Source organism: Euprymna scolopes, chromosome 12 (assembly GCF_053919585.1).
Source record: "Euprymna scolopes isolate OS-2025 chromosome 12, ASM5391958v1, whole genome shotgun sequence".
Classification (NCBI taxonomy): domain Eukaryota; kingdom Metazoa; phylum Mollusca; class Cephalopoda; order Sepiida; family Sepiolidae; genus Euprymna; species Euprymna scolopes.
This window is the reverse complement of record NC_136493.1, coordinates 83,112,157-83,130,044: the sequence shown is the minus strand read 5'-3', so window position 1 is coordinate 83,130,044 and position 17,888 is coordinate 83,112,157. Positions and strand designations below refer to the sequence as shown.

Below are 17,888 nucleotides of genomic sequence, written 5' to 3'. Positions count from 1 at the left end.
ATTATGCACATCCCATAATATTTTAAAAAATATTTTTACATGTTTATTGCTTTAAAAAAAAATTGATTTTTCTAAGTTTTCGTTTTCTACCTAGCTTTGTAAGTTTTTGGTGTTTAAACTTATTTTAAAGAGTTTATTTGATTAAAAAGAAATAACAAGTAATGTCGCACTCGACATTACTTAGTAAATAATTTTTAACAAAAAAATGTCCGAAAATTAAAGAAAATAATGAGGTAGATAATAGTTTTAAAACGAGCCTCCCCCACCTCCCAAAGAAAATAAATTTGGGGTTTGTATTACTGTACACATAGATTCGAAAAAGTTGTTAAAAAACAAATATATAACAAATAAATGTTATCAAAGGCAAGATAAGTTACTTTTCTACCAAACTGGATATAATTTTCGTGTTTTTATTCAATTTAACATGTTTATTCAGCTCGAAAACCATACAGTGTTTACCGATATATTGGAAAATTCAAGATGGCGGCCGATTCTCTCGTTAACACGGTAAGTTCAGGAAAAGGTGTTATAAATAATAAACTAGACAAAATACTATTAAAAACCACCGAATATATGTCAAGTTATGTCACGGTAACATATATTGAGCGAATTTCTAACAGTATTTTGGCTAGTTTATTATTTATTACACCTTTTTCCAAACTTACCGTGTTAAAGAGAGAATCGGCCGCCATCTTGAATTTTCCAATACATCGGTAAACACTGTATGGTTTTCGAGCTGAATAAACATGTTAAATTGAATAAAAACACGAAAATTATATCCAGTTTGGTAGAAAAGTAACTTATCTTGCCTTGGATAACATTTATTTGTTATATATTTGTTTGTTTTTTTGACAACTTTTTCGAATCTATGTGTACAGTAATACAAACCCCGTGTTTTCTATCTTTATTTTTGTTTCGTAATGACACAAGTGTTAAAACTAGAATATTTTTTAAAAATAAATATTTGGTTTCGTTTTTCGTATCTTAACTCCGTAATCAAGTTTATTTTTTTAAGCAAGAGTTAAAAATAATCTTTTTTAAATATTATGGGGCTGCAATGGCTGCATAGTCTCTTTTAAAAACAATGTTTCCTTCAAGAACGGTAATAAAATGTGTTTTCAATCGATATTTATTCAATAAGGGACCAGTTTTCCTACCTAGCAAAAAGGGGGTATTTTTCCGGGTACGAGTTTTCCGATCACCGTGTTAGCCTTAACTGGGAGAGGGGAGGCAAGGGAGCAACCATGAAATTTTTCTGTTGGTCGCCATGGAACTCAACGCCCAAGGAGTACCATAATTCGTAAAGCGCAAAGTTCAAGCCAAAATAAATAAATAAAAAAAACTAAGCTACACACGCAAAACTTTCCTTGTAAAAATAATAATTGCTCCCTAAGTCGAACTGCGATCGGAGCCGATGCGTATTTCGCTAGAGGGGTACCAGCACTCGTGTCGTGTACGTCCGCCGAAAAAAATAGTCGAAACTAAAAAAATATATTACCGCTCTGTCCACTCTCCGCTTTGAGCACATAAAAATTAATTATTGTACCTATTTACTATGCCTCCCCACGGGACAGTTAGACACCAGGGTCGTTTTTAACGTGGAGAAAAGGTACAAAAATAAAAATTGTCTCAGTCGTGAAGGACTGCTCCTCCACCGAAAGAGAACAAGAAATGGAAGTGCAGCAATAGCATACTACACTTTGATCTTGTCCCGAAGGCCAAGAAAACTCATTTCGTTGTTTGTATATGAAAAAAGGGGGGGGGGAGGCTGATTGTTTGAAGTCTCGGCGTTTCTACGAAATTTACGTTTTTTACAAAATGTCTGAGAAGGAGGGGTGCGTTAAATTAACAAGACTAAACAGGTATGTTTTAAAAGAAAATTAGACAAAGAAAAATGAAAAAAGACGACCAAACGCAAGAAATTTAATTTTTCAACTAATGTACAATTTTCACACTAACTGGATCCTAATATTTATTAGGATGAACAGAGATTAAAAGGAGACACTTTTGAGGCTTATTTTATTATTTGACATGATGACTTTCCCCTGAATGGGGGTGCCCATCAAATGGGAGTGTCAAAATTCATTAAAATAAAGATAATGCAAAATAATAAGTCGGGAAAGCATAGGGATAATCATTCGTGGCTGTTTCACCCCGAGTTACCTTATCTATGTATTTGTTAGCGTCACTTTTACTTAGCCAAGCCAACATGCTTTTCAAGATGGAGGACACTGTTGCTCGCAAATTTCAGACTTAAAAAATAATACAAAAAATTGAAGGGAGAAGCAGCTATTATAAACAGTTTCCAATTGAGAGAAAAAAAAGGAGCAAAATAATAAGTGAACAAATAACTGCTACCAAAGGCAAGAAAAGTAATCTTTCTATTTACTGGCATAATTTTTTTTTTTTTTTTTTTTTTTTTTTTTTTTTTTTTTTTACAAGGCTCATAAGGCTAAAAATGTAAAGACAAAAAAGGTATTGGTAAATGTTTCGTTTAGGTCCACCTCCACAATTTTCTTTAAAATGACTACATTTATAGGTTTTCGACTATGCTGAATACGAAAATCGCATTGAAATTTTGCAGCAATGAGTAGTTATCGAGATATAAAAAGTTGTTTTACGCGCGTAGATTTGTTTATGGGGCACGCGCGTAACAAAGATGACCGCCAAAGAATACAATGCATAATACAACTTTTTATATCTCGCTAACTACTTATTTCTGCAAGATTTCAATGCGATTTCCGTATTCAGCATAGTCGAAAACCTATAACGTCGTCATTTAAAAGAAAATTGTGGAGGTGGACCTAATCTAAAAATTTACCCCCACCCCCACCCCAAAAAAATGTTGAGTGGAAAAGCAATTTTTCTTGCCTTTGGTAGCAGTTATTTGTTTACTAATATGGGAGGGCACTCTTTCGTTATGGATTGTATCGCGCTATTTTTTTTTTAGTTTCACAATATCTTTTTGTAATTAAATTGTTAGACAAAAGTACAGAATAGTTACAAAACACCCTTCCTTCCTATGTTAAGAATGGCTTTCCAAATAACGTTATTTCAGCACGATACAATAAGTGCAAATTTTTAAGGTAGGGGGATAGTAGAACCGTTAAGTCCGGGTCCGCCACCCAATCAAGGTTTTGTCTCACGTAACTTTAATCAAACCAAGGACTACAATTTGAAATCGAAAAAATGTTTGCTCTGAATATTTCATTAAAATCGTTTTTTTATTTAAAACCTATTTTCACAAAAAAAAAAAAAAACATTTTGTAAAACTGGTACTCATGCAGAGAGTGATCCGTGCTGAAATAATAAGGTTATTATTCAAACAGCCATTCTTAACATGGGGAGGGTAGGGTGTTTTGTACATATTCTGTACTTTAACCTTACAATTGAATAAAAAACATAAAACTTTAATTAAACTTGGAACTACGATTTAAAAAAAAAATAGCGCGGATCACTCTCTGCATTAGCACCTTAAAACTAATTACGAAAATTTAGGGGAAAAATTAAGATTGTTAAATTATCAGAGATCAATTATCACAAAGTCTTAGTTTTTCTTGTTAGGTATCAATAATTAACCTTTTGGGGGCTTCCCCCCTCCCCATTTCAAATTCAGAAATTAATGGAAAAATTTGAAAATCCTTAAAAATAAATGGCATTTTTACTACAAATCAAATTAACTTTTCTACTTAGTTTTTGTGTGTGTGTTTTTTGCTTGCTTTAATAGTTCTTATTTATATTTTTATGACTTATAAACCCGGCAATACTCAAATTGTAAAAAAAAAAAAAAAAAAAAAAGTGGTTATGCACTTTTATCGAACAGTGCTGAAATAATAACGTTATTATTTAGAAAACCCTTCTTAAATGGGGAAGGGTTTGTAACTATTCTGTACTTTCACCTAAGCATTTACTGAAAACAAAGATACTGTAAATCTTCATTTTAACTTGAAAATATTATTTAAAAATAGCGCAGTTCAGTAAGTGCACAACTGCACAAGTACCGTAAAAATACTAAAAAAGAAAAAAAAAAAAACGGATTGTTTGCGATGAGTTAATATTTTCTTTGGTCAATGTATGCACTGGTTGTCCAACCTCCAAAGAGTTTTTATTCCGAAAGACGTTTTTAACATGGGAGGTTGGAGGGTGTTTATTACGAAAAGCATTTTCTCATTTTCAACCTCCCACTGCCAGTAATCAACTTCTTAAAGGTAAGTCTTCGGGTGGTCCGGGTTTGTATTACTGTACACAGATTGGAAAAAGTTGTCAAAAAACAAATATATAACAAATAAATGTTATCAAAAACAAGGTAAGTTACTTTTCTACCAAACTGGATATATTTTTCGTGTTTTTATTCAATGTAACATGTTTATTCAGCTCGAAAAACATACATTGTTTACCGATGTATTGGAAAATTCAAAATGGCGCCCGACACTCTCTTTAACATGGTAAGTTTGGGAAAAGGTGTTATAAATAATAAACTAGACAAAATACTATTAAAAAAAAACACCGAATATATGTCAACTTATGTCACGGTAATATATATTGATCGAGTTTCTAACAGTGTTTTGTCTAGTTTTATATTTATAGCACCTTTTCCCAAACTTACCGTGTTAAAGAGACAGTCGGGCGCCATTTTGAATTTTCCAATACATCGGTAAACACAGTATATTTTTCGAGCTGAATAAACATGTTACATTAAATAAAAACACTGAAAACATATCCAGTTAGGTAGAAAAGTAACTTATCTTGCCTTTGATAACATTTATTTGTTATGTATTTGTTTTTGTTTTTTGTTGTTTTTTTTTGGCAACTTTTTCGAATCTGTGTACAAACCCCCAATTTTTTTAAATGTCACGAAGTCATTAATTTATTTTCAATTATAAGCATAAAAAATCTCGTTGACTTGCTTATGAACAAAAATGCTTTCTAGTGAATTTAATTTGGTAATCAAATTATTTTTATTTTTTTTTTTTATAGAATTAAAATTCATCTTATTTTGCGCTATTGCGTTTATTTAAATATTCGATTAAAAGTATTTTTAATGTGAGAGTTACGCAGCAGCGAGAAAACTATATATACACGAAGTTTTAATGTGGAGATTTAAATTAAGAAAATGATAATTCTTTTAACTTTTATAAGAAAAAAGGCAAATATATTTTGCTTGAAAACAAAATTAAAATGATTTTTATTAAAATTTAAATTTCAATAAGTTGAACGTCTAAGCGATTAAAAAATGTCGAAGGAAATTTTAATTTAAAAAAAATATAACGATATTTTCTAAAAGTTTTTTTAGGAATTTCCTTTTGATTTTCTTTTACACAAAAATAATGATTTTTCAAAACTGGATAGATGTAGAAAAATAACGTTTCGAGATTCAGTTTTGCAAAGAAAACAAGTTTTCAGAAGTTTGTTTAAAAAGCATAAATGTTTCTTACCATGGTTTTATGAAAGAAAGACAAGTCGCGTTGGCAACAGCATCCACGACTGTTTTTGTTTTTCTTGTTTTCTTTTTACTTTTTTCAAGAGAGATAAATCCAAAACGTCTTCTTCCTTTGGTTTCTTCTCCAAAAAAAGATACGCCGTGCCAGACGATACCGAAGACAAAAAGCGCGCGGACGCCCCCCCCCTCTCTCTCTCTAAGTTTTTGGGCTTACTCTCTCTTTAAAATACTCATCTTCTTCACACAGCCCATCCTCCTCCCTATGTCGCTTTTTATCTATCAATATTTTATCTCTTTTTTTATCAATCTATATATACCCCCTCTTTGTGTCACTATTTCTCTCTCTTTTTTCTAACCCCCTCTGTGTATATATATATATATATTATCTTTCTTCATACCTCCATCCCACTCTGTCTGTCTTTCTAGCTATCTATTTTGTACCTATATCTTTGTATCTGTCTATATTCGCCTTCGTCCCCTCTCTATTATTTTTGGCCCCTGTCCAAGTTTGCCGCCACTCCTTAAGACGAAGTCATGGAAGAAAAAGAAAAACAACCTTCGCCATGTTATTCCTACCCCCTTCATCTTCTTCTCTACAAGAGAGGTGATGCCTACCGACCCGGCTTAGTAACTAGCATCCCCATCATTTGCTGACTTCGAAATTGGTGTCGAAAAAAAGTCAGAATAAAACTTTCGGAAACTTTATTTCGAATGCGTAATCAGATTATTCAACTGACATAAGTAAGAACTCAACCTTGACAAAATTCCATGTCACTAGTTACTGTACCTACTTTCCAAACACTTATTGATTAAATAGAAAATTACCACTCTGTCATGGCCGCTAAATTTAAAACTTTGATCAGTGCTAATCACAAAAGGATCTCCCCTTATATATTTGTTTGGATTTTTTCAGTTATTTTTAGTTCATTATTATTTATTTATTTATTTATTTGAAAATAATTTGTTTAATTATAACGAAAATAATTAAATCGATGCTTGTACTTGGTTGTTAAATATGGCGGCTAAAAATAAAATGACAGGAAAACTTTATGAAGTACTTACTTGTTAGTGAAAAAGGTATTCTTTTACTTCATTCTGCCTCAGCATTCACCGTTAAATTGACGATTTTTATAGTTTTTTAGGTATGCTGAAAACGAATATCATATTTAAGTTTGAGACAGACAGGTAGTTTTCTGAATATTAAGACATTTATTATTAAATGTCATCCACTACGTTTTTACTGGAGGCCATATTTTTCCGTAACTGAAAAGCACTAACGTGCTAGGTGTATCAGAAGCCGCCATTAAAAATGCGTGATAAGAACTTGAATAATTAAACTTACTACCTTTCGAAGCTTACTTGAAAAATGTAATTCAAACCCTAATTTATTATCAATTAAAGGAGCAAAGACCAATTTTTTTAAAAAAAATAATAGGTTTAATAGCAAATTATGCAATATTTGTTTTTTTTTAATCAGTTTTCTTTAAAAAAAGATTTAAAGGAAATCAACGAAATTTTATTTACTTCGATTATAAAAAATATATATAAATTCCAAAAAATCACTTACCTATAAAAAAACACTAATCAGTGGGTATTTCCATTGTTAAGAATTTATCCATATTTATACTTATATTCCATGTCCTTTTTAAATAAAATACTTTTTTAAACAAGGATTCAAAAAAAAAAAAAAAAAAAAAAAAACGCGAACTCAGGCGTTTTTCACTGTTCAAATAAAGGGAGACAAATATCTGATTTTCTTTGCGTTTATCTTCCGGTGGCTTTGAAGAGCCACAATTAGTGTCTCTTTCTATTGCGTTCTGTAAACCAAAATTAGTATTTTGGGGTCACCGTAGTTGAAAAATGAACACATTCACTTATCAGTTTTTGCCTTTTAAAAAAAAACACGTTACCGATTTTTTTTTTTTTTTTTTTAATTCTGTTAATGAAATACATGAGATTTTTATTAATATATTTTATGACTTCTTTATCGAGTGAATTTTTTTTTAATATCTAAAAAAAAAAAAAAACATTGAATGAAATAGAAAAAATTGTCGTCAGCATCCGATATTTACTTGACAATCCAAGCATAACATGAGCTTTCACTTAAAAAAAAATCAACGTGGTTTTAAAAAATTTTTATACTTTGGACTTTACAAGTAAATTTCCAAAAAACACTTTCTTTTTTTTTTGCTTTAGATTAGAATATTTTATTTATTGATCTTTTATCTTCAATTTGTGATACATAGAACGTTGGTGAGTAACTTATTTAAATTTTAATAGACATTTCAAAATGGGAGGGGGGTGAATTTAAAAAAAAAACGTTTGTCTAAAATATTATATTCGATTTATTGGAAAGAGCATATAAAATTTCACATTGACCCTGAAAATAGCGTAAAAATTGAACCAATAGAAAAATTTTGATAGATTTTTAAAGTGTAAGAATTGAAAAAAATTTAACTCGTAAATTTCAATTGATTTCATACGTAAAAAGAAATGGTTGTATAAAGGCGCGCCGGCACTTTGTAAACATTGTTTTGTTTTGTTTTTTTAAATAAAAAATATTTCTATTATTTTTTAAACAACTTTAATAGTTTATTTTGGAATTATATTCCATAAAGAAAATAAAAAAAAAAAACACTTTAAAAAGCGAACTTACAAGTTTTTTATATTTTATTCACAGTTTTGTGTTAGGGGTGTCAAAAATTCCCAAAAAATTCTGATACACCTACTAATGCGCATAAGTGCTCCAAAACACCCCCCCTCTTCACCATGTTAAAAATGGCGAACGCCACTGACATCTATTGAGTAATACATTGGAAAAAATGTCTTGATATCGAGAAATTTATTTGTTTACCCCAAATTTGAATGTGATATTCATTTTCAGCAGACCGGAGAATGTATAAAAATTGTCATTTTAAAGGTGGATAGTAACTAAAAATTTATCGTGTGCACCAAAAATTACAGAAAATGAGTGATTAGGATGTTAATAAAAAAATTTAATTTCGTGATTTTTATGCTGTTATGATGCCAAGGGGAGACAATCAGTAAGTCTTGAGTCATTAATTAAAACGGAAATTCCAGACAATGATTAAAAGATGACAGCCAAAAACTACAATTTCATAAAGAAAAATTAAAATACTCAACTATTTTCCATGTACACTAATATTTTCCACTACCAAGTAAGTACTTCATAAAGTTTTACAAAGCAGGTGAGGGTAGAGCGGTAGCCCTAGATATATCTAAGGCTTTTGACGGGGTTTGGCACGATGGTCTTCTCAGGAAAATCAGATCTTACGGTATCATTGGACACATACTTAACATAATTTTTAAGAGAAGAATCTAGGTTATTTTTGGCAGTCGTACATCTAAACAATGATATAAATGTGGGTGTACCTCAGGGGTCGATCATTGGACCATTATTATTCCTAATATTCATAAATGAACTCCCTGATAAAATTGTTTCTGAGATGGGTATATTTGCTGATGACTCCATGCTCTATAACAGGCACGAGGGGAAAATAAAAGAACGCATATCTAAGGAAATGGCAAAAACACTAGAGGAAGACCTCCAATCTGTAGTGGAATGGAGACAAAAATGGATAGTCACATTCAATGCAGCCAAGACTAAGCTTGTTTCCTTCAATAATTACAAGAAAGATTCTCAACCACCAATAGCTATGACTAAAGATACATTACCTAAAAGTACTTCATTCAAACTCCTCTGCCTCACATTCAGAGGGAATATGAGCTGAAACAGATACATTAAGAGCATTGCCAAGGCTGCTGCAAGGTGGTCTCTCTCTCCCGTGCTAGAAAGATAAAAGTATCCTGTATCTCTACAAGGCCACCATTCGCCCATGTATGGAGTACTGTTGTCACATTTGAGCTGGTGCATCTGCTACTTGTCTCTCACTCGTGGACAGGGTTCAAAAGAGTTGCTAACCAGATAGGTCCTAAACTATCATCTAAGCTTCAACCTTTGTCCCATCGACATAATGTTGCATCCCTCTGCCTGTTCTACAAATATTTTAATGGTGAATGCTCTGACAAAATACAAGCCTTTGTACCCCCTCAACCTAATTACCCCTGATAAACCTGATAAGCAGCAAAATTCCACCCCTACGCAGTAGAGATCCCTAGATGTAAGAAAGTTTTCTACTCTAATAGTTTTTTCCCCCAGAACTGCTAGACTTTGGAACTCCCTTCCGAATTCCTGCTTTCCCAATTGTACTGACATGTGGAAGTTCAAGTGTAATGTGAATGGACATCTCGCTGCTCAACTCCCTATATAGTATCCCTGAAACTTATGTCCTCGATAGTAGCCCTTACATCAAAGTGGCACTGTGCCTTGCCTGGGGTGAAAATGTAATAAATAATTTTTTAAAATTTTATGAACTGCTATATTTCAAAACTGCCTTTTCATACACAATTACCATAAAGTTAAACTGTTTTTTTGTTTTTTACAATTAAAATTAAAATAAAAAATATTTTTTTTAATGAAATCCTGACAGAAACCCATCATGTCATGGTGACATTTATTGGGTGGATTTCTTACTATATTTTGTTTCATTTTCGATTTTTGAGTGATTATTAGAATTCCAAAAATGACCACCTCATGTTTACTATTTTTTTTTTTTGTTCTAAAACAACACTCTACACTACTTTTTTTTTTTTTTTTTTTTTTTTTTTCAAAGTAAATGAACGCTTTAAAATGAGTTAAAACACCAAAAACTTATCCAGGTAGGTAGAAGAGTAACATATTTGGCCTTTGGTACATTTATTTGTTATGTTTTTTTGTTTTTTTTTACCACTTTTTCGTTTTGTTCTCTATACTACAGAGCGCGGAATTATATCACAAAATAGCAACAATTATTAACAAATATTGGCAAAGAAATTGTCTTTTATTCGGCGGTGTCAAAAAATTTCTGTAGGTCACTGTGAAAGCTTTTGTTGCTAATTCCTCGCATTTCTCAAAATTTAACATTCTACACTAAGGCCTGCCAGCCATCTGTTGCAAAGCATTGTGCTCTATCGTCTGTATTGACCAATAGGTAGAAGAGTTACTGCATCCCTCTTGTTGACGGTTACTATCATTGTCAGTTTTGTTTCTCGCTCAGCCTGTGGTGATGATACCGATTCATAAATTTACTTTCATCGATTTCCACAATGCGGCAAGGATGACCACCCATTTCCATAGGATTGTTACTCAAATATATCATTTAGGTGTTGCAAATAAGATTGCAGCAGTCAACCTGTGGATTGTTGCACCAGTCTCTGATTACGTGGAATTGAGGCTGCTCTTCTAAAGAGCACCAATACTTAATTTCAATAATTTAGCTTAATGCTAAGTGCAGAAACTTCAAAGAAGGATCCAATATGTAAATTTTTGTTTACATTTGATTTCATGCACGGCGACTATCAATCGTTATTGATGAACTATTATAAACCAGAGGGTTTAAAATCTGGGTTAGAAGGCAGCCATAAAAATATTTCCCCAAAATTTCTAAAATTGGATTTGCAGAAATCTTGTATTTTTATGTGTGGGCTAGAGCACATCCTGTGTCTATATGTTGTGACTCACAGTCCTTTTTTTTTTTCACTGCCCCTCATCTTTCCCTTTCTTTGGAGGGGACAACTTGTGACCCTTCACCGCTAATACCGGTGCTTTGTTTTTCCCTTTCTATTAGGTGACCGCCATGAGGGTTTAGCTGCTACACCTCCACTTTCCTCTCTTCGACGTCAGACCTTCGCTGTAAGTTTTTTTCCTTTATTTCATTTCCACATTGGGATTTTGATTAATTTCTTACTTTCTATTTTGTTAGTATTTTGGACTTATTCAATTTCAACATGTTTTTAAGCATTTACTGCTTTCGCCTTCCACACCAAGCTTCACACTAATTCTGTTTTATTCTTTCTTTCTGTTTTCAGTTTTTACCTTCTTCATTTTTAATAAACCTGTTGATTCAATGACAAACTGTCTTCAGAGTTTTGAATTTGGAGAAGTGCTTACACTTTTCATCGTAAGACTTAAAACACTTTAAACAATGGAGCACATGGTCTTTATGGGAGAGAACAGTAAAAAAGCAAAGGTCTGACGTCAAGTAGAATTGAAGCAACCTTCAGAACTTTTTACCTCATTAACGCTACAAGAAATAATGGTCTCTTCGACAATGTGGAATAGTGTCTCATGGAGCCCCCACCCCCTCGGAAGAACAATCTATTTATACCACTTATGACATCGGCTACATCACTCTCTCTTAGAGCTATGTAGGTGTACCCAGGCGAGGCACAGCCCCTGATCTCATCAACCATGGCGGGCAACAAATCCAACTGGTCTTACAAATCCCACCGGTCTCACTTATCTCACAACTTATGGCCTTTGAGTAAAGCATCTGCTGCTGTCTTTGCAGCCGCTGCTGCTGCCCAAGCTAAAGCTGAGGCAGCCAAACATGACTCCTCTTTGCAGAAAGAGTAAAAAATGGAATTGGAGAAACTACAGCTCGAAAAGAAGGCAGCTCATGCTGTAGCTGAAGCGGAAGCTCTGAAGGAAGCTGCCGACAAGCTAAATGAACGGTCCAGCTCAAAACTCGATTGTAATACTGCTGACCCTAACATACAGGGTAGAGAATACTTAGCAAACCAAGCAAATCGAGAGATGACTGAACCTCACCCACCTCTTAATGAAGAAATCTATCAAGGTATGGTCAGCTCGAACGTGGACACCGACTTCCCCCTAATAGGCCAGAGAGCTCAGACGGACCTATGCAAACAGCCCCCCCCCCTGATTATAAGTTATCACTCACCCACTTCACATCCTGAAGTAAACTACAGTTTAATCAAGGAAACGAGGGACGTTTGCCAGCACTCCTCCGATCTAGTGAAGCTTTTCACTCAACGCAAGCTCCTCACTACTGGGTCAATTCAGTAAACCATGAGACTACTGAGTGTGGAGACAGTCATTCCGGCACATTATAAAGGATCTTGGTCTTGCTCCTAACAAAGAGATGAACCTTCTGATAAAATGGCTGGGCAAGAAATCCAGCAGCTATGCTAAGAGAATAAGGGCAGTACATATAAACAACCTGGCAAAGCGCTTGTCAAAAATATGGGAACGACTTGAGGAGTGTTATGGTGCTCCTGAGGTCATTGAGGAGGCACTTCTTGAACGTGTAGAAGACTTTCCCAGGCTGACGAACCAAAACCTCTCAAGACTAAGAGAATATGGAGATTTACTAGAGGAGCTCCAGTCAGCGAAAGAAGATAGGAACCTTTGCAGCCTAGCCGTCCTGGACGCTACCTGAGGACTCAACCCCTTGGTAGCCAAGCTACCTTCCTCACTACAGGAAAAATGGCTGTCTGTTGGATCCAAATATAAAGACCAACACCAGGTTTCCTTTCCTCCCTTTCAAGTCTTCATGGGGTTCGTCAAGCAACAGGCTAGAATCAGAAATGACCCAAGCTTCAAGACCAACTCCGTAGCAGGCCCCCTTTAAAGTGAAACAGGACAGGAGTGGTATCTGTAAATAGGACCGAGGTCTCTCCAACATTATCCGACTACAAACGTCAAAATGATCAAAAGGACTTTTCTTGCTTCTGGCCTCTACACAAAGCTCCTACTCTTTATTGGAATGCCATGCTTTTCGAGAGAAGCCTTTGAAGGAGCGAGAAGCTTTCGTCCAGGACAGAGGAATCTTTTTCAAATGCTCTCTGTCCACAGGATACAAGACACTGCAGGACAGGTATGACATGTGATGTGTGCAATAGCCAGGAGCACAATACTGCACCACCTTGCACCACAAGACAAGAGTCTGATAAGAAGCACGGTGAAGAGAAGAACACCCAGCCACATACCGGGGTGCTATCACAGTACACTCAGATTTGAGACATTCCAAGAGAGCGGCCCTAATCTTCAGTATTCCTTAAAAACATGTGCTAGAGTAGTGCAAACTACCGGAAGGAGGGCAAGTGGGTTCCAAGTGAGATCTGTCGACGGAGAAGTAAACCTTCCACTCCCCAACCTCATCGAATGTGATGAAATACCAGATGACTGGGCTAACATTCCTATCCCTGAGATCACCCTTCATCACACACACCTAAGAAGAATATCCCTTCCTTGGAACTAGAGACTCCAATAATGCTTCTGTTGGGGCGCAACATCATAAGGGTGTACAAGGTTTGTAAGCAAATCAACGGCTCCCACAATGCACCTTACGCACAGAAATTGGACCTCGGTTGGGTTGTAGTGAGTAACATCTGTGTAGGAAGGACTCACAAACCTCCCACAATAAGCACCCTTCACATATTCATCAGCGAAGGAGGATGACCCACACTTTTTGAGCTCTGTTCAAACACACTTCAAGTTAAGGAAGTCTACAAAGAAGATTGGAGTTATAAGTCTTCCCACGATAAAGAAGGACACTTGGGTCAAAATCTTGATTGGAGTTCTCAGCCGTTTTCGAATGGAGCCATTCGCAATTATGGCAGATATCGAACAGATGTTCCCCAGCCATAGCTATTTACTGCCTTAGACAAGCAGTCAAGAAAAACCAGCCCAACTATGATCCAGTGGTGGAGCAGTTCGTCAACTGCAACTTTTACATTGGCGATTGCCTGAAATCCTTCTCCACCAAGGAAAAAGCTATCTCCTTTCTAAAAAAAACACAAGGCATTTTAACACAATCCAACTTGAGGCTACAAAAGATCGCCTCCAACAGTAAAAATGTCATGGCTGCTTTCCCATCCACAGACCATGCAAATGATTTGCAGAATCTTGATTTGGGTGCAGACGAACTGCCTAGACAGCATAGTTTCAGTTTTGAGTGGGACATCGAGAAGGACATGTTTGCATTCAACTTCAAGGTGCCCGTGATGGAACCTTAACCTGCAGAGGTGTCCTGTCAACACTCATTAGCTTATACGAACCTCTGAGATTTTCCGCTCCTGTCATCATCCGAGGTAAATTTATTCTAAGGGAATTGATGGATCAGAACACTGAATGGGATTCCCCTCTACCTCAGGAAATGTACAAACCCTGGTCATTGTAGAAAGACTCCTTGAGAGCTCTAAATGATGTCTTCATCCCTAGGATTCTCACAGCAACACTGCCATCCAAAGCGGCGCGTAGAGAGCTGCACATTTTTTCTGATGCATCCACAAAGGCCATAGCAGCAGTTTCCTACTTTAAAACCATTGACTTTGAAGATAACACCCAAACTGGCTTCATCATGGAAAAGGTAAAGCTTGCTCCTCGCCCAGAATGCTCCATACCAAGGATGAAACTTTGTGCGTCTGTTTTAGTAGCTGAGCTAGGTGAACTGATCTTCTCCGAGGTAGACCTTCAGTTTGAATCTACTGTCTATTACACAGATAGTAGGGTGGTCCTCGGATACATTTAGAACGAGACCAGATGATTCCATGTATATGTAAGTAACCGTATGTTACACATATGCAAGTTTTGCCATCCAAAACAGTGGAGACATGTATCTACTGACCAGAACCCTGCTGATCTTGGCACGGGGTCAGTGCCTGCCTCACACCTCAAAAAAGGCAGCTGGATTCACGGCCCAACATTTCTGTCTTATGCAAATGAAACTTGCTCTGGAGCAATTGACTACAGCTTGGTTGAATCCGATTCAGACACCAAAATTCGGCCACAGGTGTTTACGCTTATGACTTCCTCCACAAAATAGCGACTTGAATCCTCGCGTTTTGAAAGGTTTTCTACTTGGTTTTCTCCAACTAGAGCTATAGCCAACCTCCTCCACATTATTAATACCTTCCATCGAGTGTGAGACACAACAGAAGATGGGTGCACCAAGTGGCACCATTGTCAACGGGCACGCACCATTGAAGAGCTCCTGCAGGCAAAGAATGTGGTAATCCAAGCCATCCAGGAGGACATTTTCACCAAGGATCTGACAAGAGAGAAATTTCCAAGAACAGCCCCCTCAAAAGCCTCAGACCCTTCTTGGACGACTGGAACCTTTTGTGAGTTGGAGGACGCTTAACCAGAGAAATCCCTTCAGACCAAAAGCACCCTATCATCATTCCTGGGAAGCACCATGTAGGATTGCTGCTTGTGCGACACTACCATGCACAGATTAAACACCAAGAGCACCTCTTTACTGAGGGGGCCATTCGCGCAGCTGAATTTTGGATTGTCGGTGGCAAGAGATGCATGAGTAAATCCATCAGCCATTGTGTTATGTGCTGAAAACTGAGGGGCTCTACCCAAACCCAGAAGATAGCTGACCTTCCTGCTGATTAACCCATCCCTTACTAGCATCGATCTAGACGTTTTTTGCCCCTGGACAATTTCCACATGCCGAACAAAGGAGTGGCTTTGCTAACAGCAAACATTGGGCAGTGATATTCATATGCATGGGTTCCAGAGGTGTCGACATTGAAGTGATCGAATCATTAGACACCTCGAGTTTCATAAATGCACTCAGGCGTTTTTGCTCTATCAGGAGACCAACTAAGAACATACACTCTGATTGTGGTACCAACTTCATAGGAGCTGGCAGAGAGCTAGGTATAGAATCCAAACTAGAGTTTAACACCATCCAAAGGTCTTCGGGGGAGCTCCCCATGCTCCCCACATGGGAGGGGCTTGGGAAAGGATAATCGGCATGATGAAGAAAATCTTGAACTCCATATTGCTGGAACAGAGGTTGACTCATGAACTGCTTATTACCTTCTTAGCAGAGGTCACCTCTATCATCAATGCCAGACTTTTCCTAGAGGTATCTACAGATCCAAATGACCCCTGCATACTCCTGCCACCCTCCTAACTCAAAAATCAGGAGAACATTTCATCCATGAACTTGAATTTGGGCCAAGAGATATCATAAAAAGCCAGCGGAAATACATCCAACACTTGGCAGACATTCTGGGGAAAATGGCGGAAAACCTACATAACTTCACTCTAAACACGGACAAAATGGACTTCAAAGGAATGTAATCTCAAGGAAGGGGACGAAGTGCTGTTGAAAGACAATCAGACAGAAAGAGGTTCATGGCCCTTAGGGCTTGTCACACATGTTTTCCCTAGTGCGAATGGGCTTGTCAGGAAGGTGGAGGTAAAGGTGTCCAGAAAAGACGGCACTTTCCCTTTCTTTGGAGGGGACAACTTGTGACCCTTCGCCGCTAACACCGGTGCTTTCCTTTTCCCTTTCTATCAGGTGACCGCCACGAGGGTTTAGCTGCTATCGCCTCCACCTTTCTCTCCTCAACGTCAGACCTTCGCTGTAAGTTTTTTTCCTTAATTTCATTTTCACATTGGGACTTTGATTAATTTCTTACTTTCTATTTCGTTAGTATTTTGGATTTATTTAATTTCAACATACTTTTAAGCATTTACTGCTTTCGCCTTCCACACCAAGCTTCACACTAATTCTGTTTTATTCTTTCTTTCTGTTTTCAGTTTTTACCTTCATTTTTAATAAACCTGTTGATTCAATGACAAACTGTCTTCAGAGTTTTGAATTTGGAGAAGTGCTTACACTTTCCGTCATAAGACTTAAAACACTCTAGACAATGGAGCACGTGGTCTTTATGGGACAGAACACTGTATGTAATTACCATTTTGATAGTTTGCTTTAAGGCATGGCAAGACCTGCTATAGTAAAGTCTTGTAATAGGCATTGATCTTTTAATCAGCTGTGTAAAATTTCATGCTTTCTTTTTTTTTCCACTAAAAGCTTTAACTTTAACAGGATGTTTGGTTCTGAATATTCTTTTAACCTCAGCTGTCGGTTTTGTGATAACTCTTTTATTTCTGCGGTTCAGAACAGCATCAACAGTGAAGATCTTTTCATTTAAAAAGATTCTTACAATCGCGGACATTTTTCTTGAACCAAGGAATAATTTCATTGCATCTTTGCACCCTCTTTTCTTTCAAAGTTGTTGTTAACAAGTGTTTTGAAGTGCTTGTGTAAGATTTGAACATCAAATCATATTTTACTGCATTCTTAATTGTCTTATCTACTTCAAGTTCAGCTGTTAGTTTTCTAATGGATTTGATCGGATCCTTTAAGTTTTCAGTTTTAGAGTAAGCTTTGGTACAATTTTTTGTGGCAGCTATTGATGAGTTATGGCCCCAGAATTTTGATGCAAATTTCTGAAACCTACTTCTGTTTATATATTTTTGTTAATTATACCACTGTGTTGGTTTTGATTATTACTGGCCCTGCAAGGTCACAACACCCAGCCCAAAGTTATCAGGGTAGCTGTGAAGTATGTAAACCCTTTTTCCTACTCAGCAAGCTTAGTAGCGATCATCACCTCATCATTGGATTTTCCAATATTGGTCATTATTCAAAAGGCCAGAAATTTGTTGAGATGTTTGAAAAAGTGGTAGTCGGTAGGTGAGCAGTCTGGAGAGTATGGCGAATGAGGCAATTTCCTAGCCCAATTTGTTCAACTTCTGCAAGGTCGGTTTAGTAAT

At 36.2% G+C, this 17,888-nt stretch overlaps 1 protein-coding gene and 1 long non-coding RNA gene across 5 annotated transcripts in view; one reads left to right on the top strand and one right to left on the bottom strand.

Moving 5' to 3' along the window:
• LOC145291382 (uncharacterized) overlaps positions 1–6,104 on the bottom strand; it is a 121,238-nt gene extending 115,134 nt beyond the window's left edge. Inside the window, exon 1 of one of the 3 annotated variants that reach the window (XM_080137172.1) lies at positions 5,436–6,104. In XM_080137172.1, coding sequence (XP_079993298.1) covers positions 5,436–5,438 — 3 coding nt within the window. In that variant the 5' untranslated portion in view covers positions 5,439–6,104. The remainder of the gene's footprint in view (positions 1–5,435) is intronic. The other 2 variants (XM_080137173.1, XM_080137174.1) reach the window with 2 other exon arrangements.
• LOC145291383 (uncharacterized) overlaps positions 1–16,908 on the top strand; it is a 28,193-nt gene extending 11,285 nt beyond the window's left edge. Inside the window, exons 1-3 of one of the 2 annotated variants that reach the window (XR_013869401.1) lie at positions 2,599–4,208; positions 11,128–11,192; positions 11,369–16,908. This is a non-coding gene — a long non-coding RNA (uncharacterized LOC145291383). Of the gene's footprint in view, positions 1–2,598; positions 4,209–11,127; positions 11,193–11,368 lie in introns of those variants that run through there. The other variant, XR_013869400.1, reaches the window with a different exon arrangement.
• Positions 16,909–17,888: the final 980 nt, after the last annotated feature.